The sequence below is a fragment of the Rana temporaria genome, chromosome 8, assembly GCF_905171775.1.
Source record: "Rana temporaria chromosome 8, aRanTem1.1, whole genome shotgun sequence".
In the NCBI taxonomy this organism is placed as follows: domain Eukaryota; kingdom Metazoa; phylum Chordata; class Amphibia; order Anura; family Ranidae; genus Rana; species Rana temporaria.
The window spans coordinates 65548544-65567974 of NC_053496.1; the positions used below are offsets into that span (position 1 = coordinate 65548544).

Genomic DNA, 19431 nt, shown 5'->3' on the forward strand with positions numbered 1-19431 from the left:
TTTTCTTGTCGGAAATTCTGATCGTGTGTAATCGGCATAAGACAGTGCTGTATCGCAAAAGTTACTGTGACACTTTACTGTGTATCCTGCATCCTGTCCTACATCTTTTCAGCGCACGCCCCTGCATCACTTTGGTGTGAAATTAAACATTAGAACACACATCAGATTGCCTTGTCTATTTATTGAAGCTTGAACTGGGCAAGGCTCCCCAATGCATATAGTGTGAATGTGGCCCTAACATGTTATGCAACATGGCTGGACAAAACGGGCTTGTTCAAACCACTGTGCTAAAATTTGGGGGCCAGATCCACATACATTTAGATGGGCGCAGCATATGTGAGATACGCTACGCCGCTGTAACTTACTTTTTAATTCTTTGAATCCACAAAGAATTTGCGCCGTAAGTTACGGCGGCGTAGTGTATCTCTCGGCGCGTAATTCAAATGGGCGAGTAGGGGGCGTGTTTCATTTAAATGAAGCGCGTCCCCACGGCGAATGAAATTCGCATGCGCCGTCCCTAAATTTCCCGCCGTGCATTGCGCTAAATGACGTCGCAACAACGTAATTTTTTTTAACTTAGACGTGAATTACGTCCATCCCTATTCACGGACGACTTACGCAAAAAAAAAAAATTCTAATTTTGACGCGGGATCGACGGCCATACTTAACATGGCAAGTCTATGTATACACCGCAAAATACCAGCTTTAACTATACGCCGGAAAAAGCCGACTAGAGACGACATAAGAGAATGCGACGGCCGCGCGTATGTTCGTGGATCGTCAGAAAAAGCAAATTTGCATACCCGACACGGAAAACGACGCAAACTCCACCCAGCGGACGCCGAAGTATTGCATCTACGATCCGAAGTCGTACGCCTGTCGGATCGAACCCAGATGCCGTCGTATCTTGGTTTGAGGATTCAAACTAAAGATACGACGCGGCAAATTTGAAAGTACGCCGGAGTATCAGTAGATACCCCGGCGTACTCGCTCTGTGGATCTGGCCCTGCATTAGGGCAGCCCAGAAAATCTGAATAGGCCCTGAACACACCTACAAATGTTTTTTGACAACACAGCCCTGCAATGCACAATACATTCATCTCTGTCCATTGTAGTACACTATATAATACAGATGCATTTGTTTTTTGTTGTAAATAGGCACAGGCAGGTAGAAATCTTCTTGAGAATGACAGAATGACAGGTTGGGGAGAAATTTGCCCATAATTGAACAAGTTGCTTCAGCTCTGAGAAGTGTGATTCTTGCCTGATGTTGACAGTGGCATGAGTATTTCACAACAAATTAGAAAATCTCCCTGTGTGATAACGAGCCCCTCCAACCCCCTGAGAAGCTACTCATCACCCCCTAGGGCTTCAGAAATGGCCCGTTAATACAAGTGATGTGTTAAATTGGAGCATCACTAGTAATTATGGGGCTATCTGTGGCCACCCTTGGTGTTTACCTGTGGCTTATTTAAATATAGGAATTGTATTTATTTTCAGATGAATGAGCTTTGTATTCTTTTACAAGAGTATTACATACTGTATATTCCAAAAAAAAACACTACAGAGTATTAATAACCAACATAAAAAAACTAAAAAAATAATAATAATAGTTATCCCTACCCAAAAAAAAAAAAAAAGTCTACTGCATTTGTGAATGTAAATTATATATATATTTTTTAACCATGATGCATTCTCTCCATTAAAGTGTCTGTAAAGGCTCAAGGTTTTATGCAGGCAAAAAATCTTCTGTGTGCAGCGCCCCCCCCCCCCCCACTTACTTTTCTCCAGCAGTGTGCATTGGAGCCTTTGACTCTCCCATGTTTCTCCCTCTCCATTGGCTGAGACAGCAGCAGGAGCCATTGGCCCCTGCTACTGTCAATCACAGCCAGTGAGCCAATGAGGAGAGAGTGGGGATGGGGCCAAGTTATGCTCTGCGTGTAAATGGACACTTGCGCAGCTGCTTGCGAGTGAGCACTTGGTAGGAGGCTGGTCTGTGCAAAACCATTGCACAGAGCAGGTAAGCAGAACATGTTTGTTTGTTTTATATATATATATATCAGAGCTTTTTTTCCTCAGAAAATAGGTGCAGGAACTCAACCACGACCCGTTCAGATTTCACAAACAGTAGAAGGGTCTTAAAGGGGCATTAAATACCAGAATTGCATTACATACAGAGTGCAGAGTTCAGGGGGGTTACAAAGCTGTCACTTGTAAACACAGAAACCAGACTTCTGTGTTTACAAGTGATTGTGATGAGCAGGTACCAAAGGGTCTTGGCCAGAGGTGGTGGAACTGAGTTCCCCCAAGTTCCCCCTGAAAAAAAGCCCTATTACCCGAGCCTCATCTCGATCCAGCGCTGTGTCTGTCTGCAGCAGTGCTACTCTTCTCTCCCTCTCTCTCACAGGAGGCTCAGCAGCAGAGGCAGCAATTGGTTCCTGCTGCTATCAATCAACTCCTATGAGCAGAAGGTGGAGGGCGGGGCTGAGCCACAATGTGTGCCAATAGATGAATACAGTGTGGCTCAGGATTGAGTCTGCACGAGTGCCCCATAGTAAGTGGCTTGCTATGGAGGCATTGGGAAATGGGGAGGAGCCAAGAGTACCGACGGGGGACCCCAGAAGAGGAGGCTCAGAGCATTGCACAGAGCAGGTAAGCATAACATGTTATTTTTTAAAAAATGAAAACTTCAGTATCACCCCACGACCGCCCCACAACTAAATACGTCGGCAGAATGGCACGACTGGGCATGTACAGGTACATCCCCTTTAAGAAGCCCAGCCTTGGGGCGTGCTCGCGACCCGGTCCTGTGATCAACCCCGCGAGACCACCGCACGAGTTTTTAAGTTGACAGTGGTCGCGCGTGACATGATGTCCGCCGGTGTCCTGTGATCGGGTCACAGAGAGGAAGAACGGGGAGAGGTAAGTGTAAACAAACCTCTCCCTGTGCTTCCTAGTGAGCCTGTCACTGATCGTCTGTTCCCTGTCATAGGGAACGACGATCAGTGACGTCACACACCCAGCCATGCCCCCTACAGTAAGAAACACACATTAGGGAACACTTAACCCCTCTAGCGCCCCCTACAGGTTAACCCCTTCACTGCCAGTGTAATTTTCACAGTAATCAGTGCATTTTTATAGCACTGTTTGCTGTAAAAATGACAATTGTCCCAAAATAGTGTCAAAAGTGTCTGATGTGTCCGCCATAATGTCGCAGTCACGATAAAAAAAAAAAAAAAAAAAGAAGAATCGCTGATCGCCACCATTACAAGTAAAAAAAAAAAATTATAAAAATGCCATAAAACTATCCCCTATTTTGTAGACGCTCTAACTTTTGTGCAAACCAATCAATAAAACGCTTATTGCGATTTTTTTTTACCGAAAATATGTAGAAGAATACATATCGGCCTAAACTGAGGAAAAATATTTTTTTATATATCTTTTTTGGGGATATTTACTATAGCAAAAAGAAAAAAAATTGCATTTTTTTCAAAATTGCTGCTCTATTTTTGTTTATAGCGCTAAAAATAAAAACCGCAGAGGTGATCAAATACCACCAAAAGAAAGCTCTATTTGTGGGAAAAAAGGATGTAAATTTTGTTTGGTATTCATGTCGCATGACCGTGCAATTGTCAGTTAAAGCGGCGCAGTGCCGAATCACAAAAAGAGACCTGGTCCTTTAGCTGCATAATGGTCCGGGGCTTAAGTGGTTAATATGCCACATCCATTTTTAAATGATTCTCAAATCACTAAAATGACCCAAAGTTTTCTTTTACATACAATATTAGAATCCTTCGTTCTTATGCATAACAATTAAACGTTTAGATGATCTAAGACGTCGTTTTTAGCAGACACACAGCATCCAATTATTTTTAGTGCAGAATATTGTTACTGTGTACATTTGTACTATAACAATGTTATTATGGCTGCAAATAAATTCAGGATAATTGTTAGGAAAAAGATTTACTTCACCCGCTCTTTCAGAGACGCCATCAACATACATATCGTGACCTTGTGACCTCCTTGTCAAAACAATGACGCATTAAAACGGGTGTCACAAACTGTTTTCTATACACTAATCCCACCCTAGGTCGCTATCACTTGTTGAAAGAAGTTTTTTAATAGTTTATTGAACTCAACTCCACTGGCAGACATTAATAATCTCACTATAAATAGATTCTGCAAATCTAGCTGGAAAAATAAATAAATAAATAAATAAAAGCCAGAATAGTAAAACCACACTAGGCAAGACAATTACAAATCCAACTAAACTTTAGGCCATTTCTTCTTTGCTCCAAAGTTTCTTTTATAATGCACGCGGAATTTTCTTTTTATTGTTCTCTGATGTGCATATCAAAACATCTTTAGATATACATAGGCTTCCATATCTGCCAATAAATGTCACATGACTTTTAATCACTTAAAAGCATGGGATGTAAAAACCAGAAAAAAAGAGACACACAATAGGGTTGTTCTACAAAAGAAATAAAAGGTTGTTCGTCTAGAAAAGTGAATGATAGTAACTAAGGTTAACCCGTGTTTACTTTAAATACCTAATTTAACCACTTCAACCTCGGACCATTTGGGTGGTCAAAGACCAGGTCCTTTTTTGCGATTCGGCACTGCGTCGCTTTAACTGACAATTGCGCGGCCGTGCGACGTGGCTCCCAAACAAAATTGACGTCCTTTTTTTCCCACAATAAGAGCTTTCTTTTGGTGGTATTTGATCACCTCTGTGGTTTATATTTTCTGCGCTAAACAAAAATAGAGCGACAATTTTGCTATAATAAATATCCCCAAAAAATATCTAAAAAAAAATAAATGTTTTCCTTAGTTTAGGCCGATACGCATTCTTCTACATAAAAAAAAAAAATCGCAATAAACGTTTATTGATTTGTTTGCAGAAAAGTTATAGCGTTTACAAAATAGGGGATAGTTTTTGAGAATTTTTTTTTTTTTTTTTTTTTTTTACTAGTAGAAATCAGTGGCGGCGATCAGTGATTTTTTTCGTGACTGCGACATTATGGCGGACACATCGGACACTTTTGACACATTTTTGGGACCATTGGCATTTTCACAGCGATCAGTGCTATAAAATGCATTGCTTACTGTGAAAATGACACTGGCAGTGAAGTGGTTAACCTGTAGGGGGCGCTGAAGGGGTTAAGTGTTTCCTAGGGAGTGATTCTAACTGTTAGGGGGCATGTGTCTGAGAAGGACCAGATGATCAGTTATATGTTACTAGGAAGAACGGGGAGATGTTGTGTTTACACTGACATCTCCCCGTTCTTCAGCTCTGTGACCCGATCGCGGGACACCGGCGGACATCGAGTCACGCCAACAACTGTCAACGTAAAAACTCGTGCGGCAGTCGGCAAGCAGTTAAATATATATAATTGTTGTTATCTGCTGTATCTATAATAAATAATTATTAATATGTAAATTATCTTTTCATTACTAGAGCTGTATGGAATATTGGTGGTCCGTAAAAATCCCCTGAGGAAGCCATTGTTGGTGAAACATGTTGGGATATGACATCAAGTATTGATCACCTACTATATACAGATATCGGTGACCATTAACCTCTTCCCCACCGGCGTAAAGTCATATGACACCCGCAGGAACCTTTCGTCCCTCCGGGCGGACGTCATATGATGTCCTGAGATTCCCTGCAGTGTGGAGAGCGCGCGCGCACTCACCGCATCACTGGGTACCCGATGCAGGTGCCCGGCGGCTGCGATGTCCGCCGGGCACCCGCGATTGCTTGTCACAGAGCAGGGACCTGGATCTCTGTGTTTTGTCAGGGAGAGGAGACCGATGGTGTGTCCCCTGTACATAGGGACACCGATCGGTCATCTCCCCCAGTCAGTCTCCTCCCCCCACAGTTAGAATCACTCCCTAGGGAACACATTTAACCCCTTGATCGCCCCCTAGTGTTAACCCCTTCCCTGATAGTCACATTTATACAGTAATCAGTGCATATTTATAGCATTGTTTGTTGTATAAATGTGAATGGTCCCAGAATAGTGTCAAAAGTGTCTGATCTATCCGCCGCAATATCGCAGTCCTGACAAAAATCGCAGATCACCGCCATTACTAGTAAAAAAAAAAAATAATAACAATGCCATAATTCTATCCCCTATTTTGTAGACACTATAACGCAAACCAATCAATATACGCTTATTGCGTTTTTTTTTTTTACCAAAAATATATAGAAGAATACATATCGGCCTAAACTGAGAAAAAAAAATGTTTTAAAAAAAAAAAAAAAATGGGATATTTATTATAGCAAAAATGAATAAATATTGTGGTTTTTTTTTTCAAAATTTACGCTCTTTATTTGTTTATAGCGCAAAACATTAAAACCCGCAGAGGTGATCAAATACCCCCCAAAAAAAGCTCTATTTGTGGGGGAAAAAAATAAAATAAATTAATTTGGGTACAACGTCGCATGACCGCACAATTCTCATTCAAAGTGTGACAGCGCTGAAAGCTGAAAATTGGCCTGGGCAGGAAGGGGTGAAAATGCCCGGTATGGAAGTGGTGAAATATGATTTGTATCATGCTCTGCTAATTTAAATGAACCTTATATTTGTTGTTGTTTTATGTAATACATTTTTATTTTATATAACTTATGTATTCTTTGTTTTTGGGCACCATTATAATCCTAATTACCCTGTTGCCACCATTTTCCATTTACCAGGGATGAGGTGCCGGATATCATAGGGTCACCTAATCTACCTCTCAAGCTATGGGGGCAGATCCACAGACATCTGCGCCGGGGGCAGCGTATCTAAGATACGCTACGCCGCCGTAACTTATCTTTTTTAAATTAAATCCACAACGAATCCGCGCCATAAGTTACAGCGGCGTAGTGTATCTCTCGCGGCGTAAGGGCGCGGAATTCAAATGGCTGTAATGGGGGCGTGTTTTATGTTAATACGTTGTGACCCGACGTAAACAACGTTTTTTTTGGAACTGCGCTTGCGCCGTCCCTGGGGTATCCCAGTGCGCATGCTCGAAATTAAACCGGAACCCCCCAATGCTTACGACGGTGACGTCATTCTACGCAAATTCCTATTCGCGAACGACTTACGCAAATGACGTAAAAAAATCAAAATTGTACGCGGGAAGGACGGCCATACTTAACATTGAGTACGCCTCAGTATAGCAGCTTTAACTATACGCCGGAAAAAGCCGAATGCAAACGACGGACAAAAAATGCGCCGGCCAGACGTACGTTCGTGGATCGCTGTAAATAGCTAATTTGCATACTCGACACGGATTTCAACGGAAACGCCACCTAGCGGCCGCTGAAATATTGCACCTAGGATCCGACGGCGTACGAAGATGTACGCCTGTCGGATCCATCCGAGATGCCGTCGTATCTTGTTTTGTGGATACAAAACAAAGATACGACGCGGGAATTTTGAAATTACGCCGGCGTATCAGTAGATACGCCGGCGTAATTTCTTTGTGGATCTGCCCCATGGTATCTAGTATTTCAGTGGTCCTTCCTCCTGCTCCAGTTTGTTCTATGGAACAAGCCAAAGCACACTCGAGCCCCTCCATATCACTTTTTTGTACTGGACCTGTGTATAGTGTTACACACACAGCAGGACGGTCAAACACTCTGTGCTGTAAATAAATAATAATAAACAAGCACTGAGAAGCCATCTGCTGACTATACTTGTATCTCCACAGCACACACTAGGAAGACCCGCCTTCCAGAATAGCCCTCTTACGCTCCTTTCTTACGTGAATCTCATAGAACTCGACTACCCCGCCGCCTTAGCGACAACGCAAGTGACGTAGATGTGTCGGCGGGGTAGGCCGGAGCCTGTGCGGCGCGTGAAGGAAGAGAGGGGGACTCACATGTCTGCGCCGTGCGGTAGGAAGCCGGTGTTCAGGCCGCGCCGGGCTATCCTCCTCCATACCGAGTCCCGGCTGGTGAAGTGACGGAGTTTCCTGCAAGCCTGTCCGAGTCGCCCCAAGGCCTGGCGGTCCAGGTAGGAGAGGATAAGGAGGAGAACCTCTTCTGGTAGGAGAAGGACGGGGGGACCCATGGCCAGCTCTGGATGTGAGGTGAGCTCTGCACTGTCCGCTCTCCCATGACTGCTACTCGGGTCACTGATAGGAGCTGAGCCTGGGAGCCATGGCAGGGCCTGAGTCATGTGACCGGGGAGAGCCAGTCTGGAGACACCTAACCACGCTTCCAGGGACAGGGGACACCCAGCCACACTTCCAGGGACAGGAGACACCCAGCCACACTTCCAGGGACAGGAGACACCCAGCCACACTTCCAGGGACAGGAGACACCCAGCCACACTTCCAGGGACAGGAGACACCCAGCCACACTTCCAGGGACAGGAGACACCCAGCCACACTTCCAGGGACAGGAGACACCCAGCCACACTTCCAGGGACAGGAGACACCCAGCCACACTTCCAGGGACAGGGGACACCCAGCCACACTTCCAGGGACAGGGGACACCCAGCCACATGACAGGGGACACCCAGCCACGCTTCCAGGGACAGGGGACACACAGCCACGCTTCCAGGGACAGGAGACACCCAGCCACGCTTCCAGGGACAGGGGACAACTACCCACACTTCCAGGGACAGGAGACACCCAGCCACGCATCCAGGGACAGGGGAGACCCAGCCACGCATCCAGGGACAGGGGAGACCCAGCCACGCATCCAGGGACAGGGGAGACCCAGCCACGCTTCCAGGGACAGGGGCGACCCAGCCACGCTTCCAGGGACAGGGGCGACCCAGCCACGCTTCCAGGGTCAGGGGCGACCCAGCCACGCTTCCAGGGTCAGGGGCGACCCAGCCACGCTTCCAGGGTCAGGGGCGACCCAGCCACGCTTCCAGGGTCAGGGGCGACCCAGCCACGCTTCCAGGGTCAGGGGCGACCCAGCCACGCTTCCAGGGACAGGGCAGACCCAGCCACGCTTCCAGGAACAGGGCAGACCGAGCCACGCTTGCAGGGACAGGGCAGACCGAGCCACGCTTGCAGGGACAGGGCAGACCGAGCCACGCTTGCAGGGACAGGGGAGACCGAGCCACGCTTGCAGGGACAGGGCAGACCGAGCCACGCTTGCAGGGACAGGGGAGACCGAGCCACGCTTGCAGGGACAGGGGAGACCGAGCCACGCTTGCAGGGACAGGGGAGACCGAGCCACGCTTGCAGGGACAGGGGAGACCGAGCCACGCTTGCAGGGACAGGGGAGACCGAGCCACGCTTGCAGGGACAGGGGAGACCGAGCCACGCTTGCAGGGACAGGGGAGACCGAGCCACGCTTGCAGGGACAGGGGAGACCGAGCCACGCTTGCAGGGACAGGGGAGACCGAGCCACGCTTGCAGGGACAGGGGAGACCGAGCCACGCTTGCAGGGACAGGGGAGACCGAGCCACGCTTGCAGGGACAGGGGAGACCCAGCCACGCTTGCAGGGACAGGGGAGACCCAGCCACGCTTGCAGGGACAGGGGACATGCCGACCCACACTTCCAGGGACGGGAGACGATGACTGATGAAGGGACAGAGAAGAGGTACACTGATCAGCCATAAATTATGACCACTGACAGGTGAAGTGAAAAGCAGATTATCTTATTACAATGGCACCTGAAAGTGGGTGAGATGTATTCAGTAAACATGTTGTCCCTGAAGTTGAAAGGAGTATACAATGGACACGTGTAAGGCCCCTTTCACATGGATGGACTGATCGCTCTGCCTGACAGTTTTTTAGGCACATCTGATCGGATCATCCACTGTTCTCTATGGAGCAACGGATGTCCATTGACACCCCCGACACTCAATCCTATGCACTGAAAATAGACGTTCACCATCTGTTGATCAGATGACTGTTGTATGAAAATTAACTGCTTGTCCGTTTTTTCCATCTGATTGGCCATAGAGGAAAGCGGGCTGTGTCCATGTCCGCTCTGAATAAGTGGAGCAGACACAGACCTGACATCCTCCTGCTCAGTGGACAGATTCCCCGCTGAGCAGGCAGATCTGCTGGACGAGTCTACCTGTCTGAAAGGGCCCTTTGAATTTGAGTGTCTTTGACAAGCATTATTGTAATGGTTACATTACTGGGTCAGAGCATCTCCAAAACTGCAGCTCTTGTGGGATATTCTGCAGCGGTCAGGACTGGCCAAAAGTGGTCCAAGGAAGGAAAACCAGCCCCAGGGTCATAGGCGGGGAAGACTCACTGATGCACATGGAGAGTGAAGACTGGTCCAATAGGAGAGCTACTGCAGCTCAAACTGCTGATAAAGTTAAAACGGAGGTCCGGCTTAAAAAAATAAAATAAATAACAGTCAGCAGCTACAAACACTGTAGCTGCTGAATTTTAATAAGGACACTTACCTGTCCAGGGTGCCCGCGATGTCGGCAGCCGAAGCCGAGCAATCGCTCAGGTCTCGGCTGCCCTGCCGCCATTCTCGGTGAGGGAATCAGGAAGTGAAGCCTTGCGGCTTCACTGCCCGAATCTATACTGCACGAGCCGTGCGGCGCTATGTGAATGGGCAGATGTTTCCTGGGACACACACAAGGTCCCAGAAGACACCGCTCCCCATTTCCCAGGAGGCAGTGCAAGAAGGAGAAGAAAGAAGACCCACCGCAGACAAGGAAGATGCAGATTAGGAGATCTGCCTAGTAACAGCCACTTCTGGTAAGTATTAAAAAAGAAAAAAAATTGTAGCCTTTTTGGCTTTTTTTTTTTTTTTTTCTTTTTAGGGTGGACCTCCGCTTTAATTTTGGTTCTGATAGAAAGGAGTCATCACAGTTTGTTGTGTATGGGGCCGTGTAGCTGCAGAGCAGTCATGATGCCAATCTTTGGCCAAAAGCACCTACGAGCACAGAGCAATGGAAGAAAGTGACCTGGTCTGATGAATTTAAAGGGTCACTAAAGGAAAAAAAATTGTTTTGCTGGAATGACTGTTTACAGGGTATAGAGACATAAAAGTTAACTGATTCCTTTTAAAAATGATTAAAAGTAGATACAAATCAATCATATAATGTGCCTCTAGTTTCACTTTCACTTTTAAACTGGTTTCATGATTCTGTGAAGTAGAGAGAGACACAGAACAAAAACAAACAAATCCAGGACAGTGTTTTGTTTTTAAAATGAATCTGATTGGTTCTGAGGAGTTTTAGACACACAGCTTGGACCACAGTGAAAAGCTGCCATGAGTTTTTTCATAAGGAGCCAGACAAGCAGGAAGTGTGGAGATCACAGCAGAATTACAGCAACTTCAAAGCAAAAACGAACAATGAGGACATGAAACCAGGACTGCAATAAGGTAAAGGAAGCTATTTGGCTAAAAAAATATTTTCCTTTAGTGATACTTTAAGGCTCCATTCACACCTTGGCGACAAAACGCCCGACGCTCGATACGCTGGAGGGGCGAATTTCCATTGCTGTCTATGAGATGGTTCACATCTCACGCCGAAACGCTGTACGCCTGCCGCCTGAAAACAAGTCCCGGACCCTTTTTTTCAGGCGGCATTGGCGTTCGGCCATATACAGCAATGGAAAGGAGTTAAACGAAGAGCGCAAAATACGCCGCGTACGCGTTACTTGTCGCCTAGGTGTGAATGCAGCCTAAGAATGGTTTAAGGTGATGTCCTGGGATATTCTGGAAAAACAAGTCCCATTTATGGAGGCCCCATCTCATATCTTGGGACTTGCAGGATGAATGGTGCCAGATAACACATAATACCTTCAGAGGTGTTGGGAGTCCATGTCTCGGAGGGTTATGGTGGGTGGTCATAATGTTGTGGCTGATCAGTGTGTCTCTTACACATAGGACTTATTTCCAGGGACAGAGGGAAGACATGCACATTATTTTGACACATATTGGAGTCCAAAATGTATTTTTTAACATTGTGTTAAAAGACAGCCAATGCATCCTTTCACCCCGAAACGCGTTGGCTTTTTCAACACAATATCAATAATAAAATTTGGAATCATTGTCTGGCTCTCCTTCCATGTATGCACGTTTTTTCCTGGTAACCTGCTGCAATACCTACAGTAGGGTGCCTGTTAGCAGCCTTACCTGAGCCAGTGGCCCTCTCACTACCTTGTATAAACTTGTATCAAAGTCTCAGCACCTCTTCGATGCCCTTTTTTTGCATTGATGTCAAATAAAATGGGATTTATTTCCAAGGACCAAGAGGAGGTGTGTCTGACACATGGGCCTCGTTTCCAGGAACAGGGCAGCGCGAATGCATTATTCATTTCCATGGACAGAGAGGAGATACGTTGGATACATGGGCCTGATTTACATGGAAAGAGAGGAGAAATGCCTGGGGCATGGGCCTGATTAACAGGGAGAGGACATATGGGCCTGAATTCAGGGAGGTGTGTCTGACACGTGGGGCTTTTATCCAGGGACAGGACAAAACAGAGGCATTTCTTACACAAGGGCCTTCTTCCCAAGGACAGAGAGGAGATGTGTGATCCATGAGCCTCATTTCCAGAGTAGAGCGGAGACATATCTGACACATAATCCTGATTTCCAGGGACAAAGAGGGGAGACGGATGTTTTCCCTTCCTTTGATGTAAGGATTTATTTTCTCCCAGATGCCGGGGGATTTCTCTTTCAATGGACATGGATGCTTGCGTTCCTTCTCACATGAACAGGGACATAAGGGCGCTGTTCCCTTGGACACTGGAGTGTTCTTCCCATAGACAAAACTGTGTGTTCCTATGGACTCTGGTGGGGTTTCCTCCCATGGATGCAGAGCTGTTCTTCCTCCCATCAACACGGGAGACGTACCTCCTCCACGGACATGGCGACACAGGCATACAAATGCTGGGGCGTTCTTCCTTCCATGGACACGGGGCCGGATCTCCAGACTCTTGCCTTTTGTAGGTTGTGCTGTACATTACATACTGCTGATTCAGGTATTCATTTTCCTAACATATGCATATTGCTAAGTAGTCCCAGTAGATTTAAAGTGTATGTTCCCCTAAAATTTATTATTTAACATGTGTGTCTACTAGAGCTGCATGATTAATGAGTAAAAGATTGCCATCTCAATTTGACCGTACACACAATCCTAATCCAGCATTTCCATGATTCATGTAAAAAGTGTAAAGCAGTTCCTTGGCTCACAGCTGTCAAAAGTAATCAGCCACTTGCCGACTGCTGCATGCCGATATACGTTGGCACAATGGCAGCGGTGGGCGATTGGACGTACCTGTACATCCCCCCCTTTAAGAAGCCGTGCAGTGGGCGATCGTGCCACGGAGAGGCAGAACGGGGAGGTGCCTGTGTAAACAAGGCATTACCTTGTTCTGCCTAGTGACAGGACAGTGATCTACTGCTCCCCTGTCATCGGAAGCAGTGATCACTGTCGTGTCACTTGTAGCCCAGCCCCCACACAGTTAGAATCACTCCCTAGGACACGCCCCCCTAACCCCTTCATCGCTCCCTAGTGTTTAACACCTTCCCGCAAGTGTCATTTACACAGTAATCGGTGCATTTTTATAGCACTGATCCCTGTCCCAAAATAGCGTCAAAAGTGTCCAATGTGTCCGCCATAATGTCGCAGTCACGATAAAAATCGCTGATCGCCGCTATTACTAAAAAAAAAAATATTATGAAAAAAATGCCATAATTCTTTCCCCTATTTTGTAGACGCTATAACTTTTGCACAAACCAATCAATATACGCTTTTTGCGAATTTTTGTTTACAAAAAATATGTAGAAGAATACATATTGGCCTAAACTAGCAAAAAATCAAAAATATTGCTTTTTTCCAAAGTTGACGCTCCTTCTTTTTTTTTTTTTTTTTTTTTTTGTGCAAAAATTCAAAACCGCAGAGGTGATCAAATACCACCAAAAGAAAGCTCTGTTTGTGGGAAAAAAAAGACATCAATTTTGTTTGGGTACCACATCGCACGATTGTCATTTAAAGCAACGCAGTGCTGTGTCGCAAAAAGTGCTGTGGTCAAGAAGGGGGTAAGTTCTTCTGGGGCTGAAGTGGTTAACAACAGCGTTGCTCAGCTCTAAGGCTGCATTCACACCTGAGCGTTTTCGGCAAGCAAAATTCCATTAATTTCAATGGCACCTGTTCACATCTGAGCGTTTTGTCACCTGAAAAACGCCTTAGCCCAGGTTCACACCGAGCTGCAGGAATGAAGCCATGCGAGTTCAGCTGAACTCATAATTTCACTCCCGCATGTCAGTCCCGATTTCGGCCGCGATTACAGAGACATCTGCACAGATGTCAATGAAAATCGCAGCCCGAAATCGCAAAAAGTAGTACAGAAACTACTTTTTTAAATTGGTGCAGATGCGGCGTCGCACCGATTAGGACAGTGCCATTGACGGCAATTGTCCCCGAATGGACATGTCGAATACCATGTCAAAACGCACCAGTGTGAACCAGGGCTAAAGCTCAAAAAAAAATCATGAGCTTCTTTGGGGCAGATTTTCAGCTTTTTACATTGGTGACCTGTACAAAGTCACGGCAAAAATCGTGGTAAAAACGCGCAACTTTGAAACACTCAGGTGTGAATGCAGCCTGAAAGAGACAGAGAAAAATAAACATTGTATCTTTCTGATTATTTATTTACAGATCAAAGGGATGAACTTCGGTCCGCAAATGAAGTCAGGTTAATGAGAAAGTAAACTTTATACCTATAGGTAAGCCTATAATAAGGCTTACCTATAGGTACTGTAAATATCTGCTAAACGTGCGCCATTTAGGAGATATTTACTTTAGATGCAGCCAATGGCGTCATTGACGCATGCGCTCTGAAGGAACAGCCACCCATGCCGTTCCTTCAGATACCTGTGCCGTGAATGATGGCTCAACCCGTGCAGCCGGAGTCTGGACCTGGAGGGAAGACAGGTGAAGGAAGATGGACACTGCTGGTGGGCTTTGTTTTTGGGTAAGCTTCACATAATGTGCTAGTATGCGTTGAATACTAGCACATTATGCCTTTACCTTGCAGGCCTGGAAAAAGAAAAAAAAATACCCAACGGTTTACAACTGCTTTGTAGCAACCTTGTCAAGTATGAAAAATAAATATTTTTTTATTAAATTGTTCCTCTGTTTAACCCCCTTATTAACCCTTAATTTACTCTAATAAGCCTTATTAACTCCCTATCCTCCTCCATTTAATTATTATTTTCCTGATAATTAATTTTGTATGTACTTCTATTTTATAAACTATTAATTATTAAAACTTTTTTTTGTTCATTAATATTTGTATGCCTTAAAGAGGTTGTAAAGACAAAAATATTTTCCTCTTAAATCAAAGTCTGACAGTAGCTGATAAAGTAAAAAGTAATGTTTTGCATTATAACTAGTTTGATACCTGTTGAAATCGAGCTGTTTTATTCACCTCCAGCACTCCTGAATCATTATTCTCACTGACTTCCTGGTTTGCGGTGCGCATTCATTCTTGCTACATCGCGGCCTAATGGGAACTACAGTTCCCATTAGGCTTAGCCTCCATGCTTGTGAGGGATAAGAGAGCATCTTCACGCAGGGCTGTAGTCATAGGGAGGGGGTGAGCACATTCTGCTTTCCACCATGCAAAACGGCTCAGATGCTGGTGGAAAGCAAGAAGAGGAGTGACAGGAAATGGCATTTTCAAACCTAGATTACTGTATTTTGGAGGTCAAAAGGAAAAACGAGGGAAGTGATATTTAAGTGCTCTAGCAATCATTTGATCTAATGAAAAACAAACCTTTAGTGTTCCTTTAAAGCGAAGTTCCACCCAAAAATTGAACTTCCGCTTTAAGTATAAGTGGCCAGGCATCCACAGTTAGAATGTTGGCACCTCGGAGAGGAGGGGCAGAGGAGCGGGGCTTTGTGCGCCCGCATTGCTGGACCGTGGGACAGGTGAGTGATTATTAAGAGTCAGCAGCTACGCTTTTTGTATCTGCTGACTTTTAAATGGGTGGAACTCCACTTTAACTTATATGTACATGTTTCACAATAAATAGCGCAAAAATAAAAAAATACATTTTATTTAATTTTGTTAAATAACGTTTCAATGCTTTGTACCATTGCTGACAGCTGAAGTGTAAACAAAAGTTGCGGTAGGTATTGGCAGGTAATAATAAAAAAAAAAATTAACTTACTATCATTTACACATTTACATTATTTTTCATTATATTCCTTTCAATTTGATTGAAGCAGAGTATGCCTTATTTTATTGCCATCTTGTTTGATAACATGTTCAGGGGTTGTAAGTCTTTAAAATAAAAAAGTTCTTCAAAATTGTGGTCTTTTTTCTAAGCAAATAAATGTGATTCTCATTTTATCCAGAATCGTGCTGCTCTAGTGTCTACGTAGAGGTTTGTAATGGTAGTCTGTTCTCTTTTTTTTTTTTTCTTCATGTCTCACTGTGAATTACCTGGTGATCCTGCCAGTCCCCCCATCTTCTCTTTTGCAAAGTGACCACACCAGGCATGGAATCTGTGCTAGTGTGGTCAGTTTGCGTACCACTTATTTGTTTTTGGAGTTACAAATCACCATGCCCACACACAAGCATGCCTGTAAACTCGGAAGTCTACCACCACACCCCCCCATCTATGATTGACAGCAGCTCCCAGCATTTCACGAAGACACCCTTCTTCCATGCAGGTGCACAGACATGGAGAATGCACTTCCCAGCTGTGCGTTGTAATACACTGCCCTCCCATTAATAGTCACCCCGTCCCCTGACCCTGATTGACGGCAGCTCCCTAGAGAATATACACTGTGATGTATTACAGTGCCCGCCCTCTAATAGTCACCCCGTCCCCTGACCTGGATTGACGGCAGCTCCCTAGAGAATATACACTATTAATGGGAGGGCAGTGTATTACATCACAGTGTATATTCTGCCGTCAATCCGGGTCAGGGGACGGGGTGACTATTAATAGGAGGGCAGTGTATCACAGTCACCCGTCCCCTGACCCAGATTGATGGCAGCTCCCTAGAGAATATACACTGTGATGTAATACACTGCCCTCCCATTAATAGTCACCCCCTCCCCTGATCCTGATTGACGGCAACTCCCTAGAGAATATACACACTGATGTATTACAGTGCCCGCCCCCTAATAGTCACTCCGTCCCCTGACCCTGATTGACGGCAACTCCCTAGAGAATAAATAGTGTGATGTATTACAGTGCCAGCCCCCTAATAGTCACTCCGTCCCCTGACCCTGATTGACGGCAGCTCCCTAGAGAATATACACTGTGATGTATAACAGTGCCCGCCCCCTAATAGTCACCCCTGACCCTGATTGACGGCAGCTCCCTAGAGAATATACACTGTGATGTATTACAGTGCCCGCCCCCTAATAGTCACTTCGTCCCCTGACCCTGATTGACGGCAGCCCCCTAGAGAATAAACAGTGTGATGTATTACAGTGACGGCCCCCTAATAGTCACCCCGTCCCCTGACCCTGATTGACGGCAACTCCCTAGAGAATAAACAGTGTGATGTATTACAGTGCCAGCCCCCTAATAGTCACTCCGTCCCCTGACCCTGATAGACGGCAACTCCCTAGAGAATATACACTGATGTATTACAGTGCCCGCCCCCTAATAGTCACCCCGTCCCCTGATCCTGATAGACGGCAGCTCCCTAGAGAATAAACAGTGTGATGTTTTGCAGTGCCCACCCACCTTCTGTATATTTGTAACCCCCTTCCAACCTGTAACTGATAGCGGCTCCCGACATGTCCACACAGACAGGGAACACTTCTCACTGCTGTGTGTGACGTAACACGCCACCCACCCGCCTGCTACACAGATACACCCCTATATATGGGGAAGGAGCTGAAAGAGGCTGTGTGGTCACATTAAAGCCAAATAACTCATGAAAATAAGGTACATAAGTACTTGTTAAAACAAAATAATAATATTTGTGATTCCTGTCAGATATTGCTATTTCCAGTAATACAATCGACTTTTCACAAACAGTTTAATGAAATTACTGAAAACCCACCAAACAATTAAACATTTTCGGAACACAGGGGCCATGTAGAATAAAATGGTTAATTCCCCCCCCCCCCCCCACACAATGTTTGCACAACTGTTGCACAAGGACAGGCTGGCAGGAGCTGCCACTGTTGACAAGTATCTGCACATTTATCAGTTAGGGACAAATGATTGGTTCTGGACACCATCTGTCTGTGTCTGGGGTCAGACATCTGTCTCTAAGTGCAGGTAACTGCTGGACCGCGCTGCATTCTGGGGTTTGTAGGCAGAGGCAGGGCACGCAGCACATCAGGGGACGTTTGCAGGATGTCGGCAGCGGCGGCCACCGATTGGCTGTTACCGGCCCACTCTGCATTCTGGGGATTGTAGGCAGAGGCGGGGCAGCACGTCAGGGCCAGGGACAAATGGAACTTTATTGTGCTGGGCTAGGGGATGGAACAGAGCCCGGAGCACTCCGCTGGTGGGCATTGATTAGGTGGCAGTGAATAACATTGGGCTGTACTGGTGGGCACTGATGAGGTGATGCACTGATGTGATGCACTGGTTGGCACGAATGTGATGCACTGGTTGGCACGAATGTGATGCACTGGTTGGCACTGATGTGATGCACTGGTTGGCACTGATGTGATGCACTGGTGATATGCGCTGGTGAGATGCACTGGTGGGCAATGATGGGGTGCATTGGTGGGCATTGATGAGGTGGCACTGATGGGCTGCACTGATGAGGTGGCACTGGTGGGCACTGATATACACCAATAGGCTGCACTGATGTGGAACTTATGGATACTGATAGGCTGCACCAGTGGGCACTGACAGGCTGCACCCCACCTCTCCACCCAAAACAATTATCTCCTCTCCACCCTAGGTTTTTGGAGATGAAGGAAAAAAAATATCGGCCGAAAAAATCAGCAACATCGATTTCCAAATATCGGCATCGGCCAGAGAAAAACACATATCGGTCGACCTCTAGTATTTAATCACCATTGGGTTTTTTATTTTTTGCGCTATAAAAGAAAAAAGACTGAAAATTTTGTAATAAAATTAATTTTTCTTTGTTTCTGTTATAAAATTTAGCAAAATAGTAATTTTTCTTCATAAATTTTGGCCCAAATTTATACTGCTACATATCTTTGGTAAAAATAAGTACAAATTGGTGGATATTATTTGGCCTTTGTGAAAGTTATAGAGTCCACAAGCTATGGTGCCAATATCTGAAAATTGATCACACCTGAAGTACTGACAGCCTATCTCATTTCTTGAGACCCTAACATTCCAGAAAAGTACAAATACCCCCCCCCCAAATGACCCCTTTTTGGAAAGAAGACATTCCAAGGTATTTAGAATGAGGCATAGTGAGTTGTTTGAAGTTGTAATTTTTTCCCACAATTCTTTGCAAAATCAAGATTCCTTTTTTCTTTTCTTTTTTTCACAAAATTGTCATATTAGCAGGTTATTTCTCACA

General features: G+C 45.5%; 1 protein-coding gene across 1 annotated transcript in view; it reads right to left on the reverse strand.

Moving 5' to 3' along the window:
• The window catches only part of FBXW4 (F-box and WD repeat domain containing 4), a 247251-nt gene extending 239034 nt beyond the window's left edge, over positions 1-8217 (reverse strand). The window contains exon 1 of the mRNA XM_040361932.1: positions 7876-8217. Coding sequence (XP_040217866.1) covers positions 7876-8174 — 299 coding nt within the window. The 5' untranslated portion in view covers positions 8175-8217. The remainder of the gene's footprint in view (positions 1-7875) is intronic.
• Between the last annotated feature and the right edge of the window lie 11214 nt (positions 8218-19431).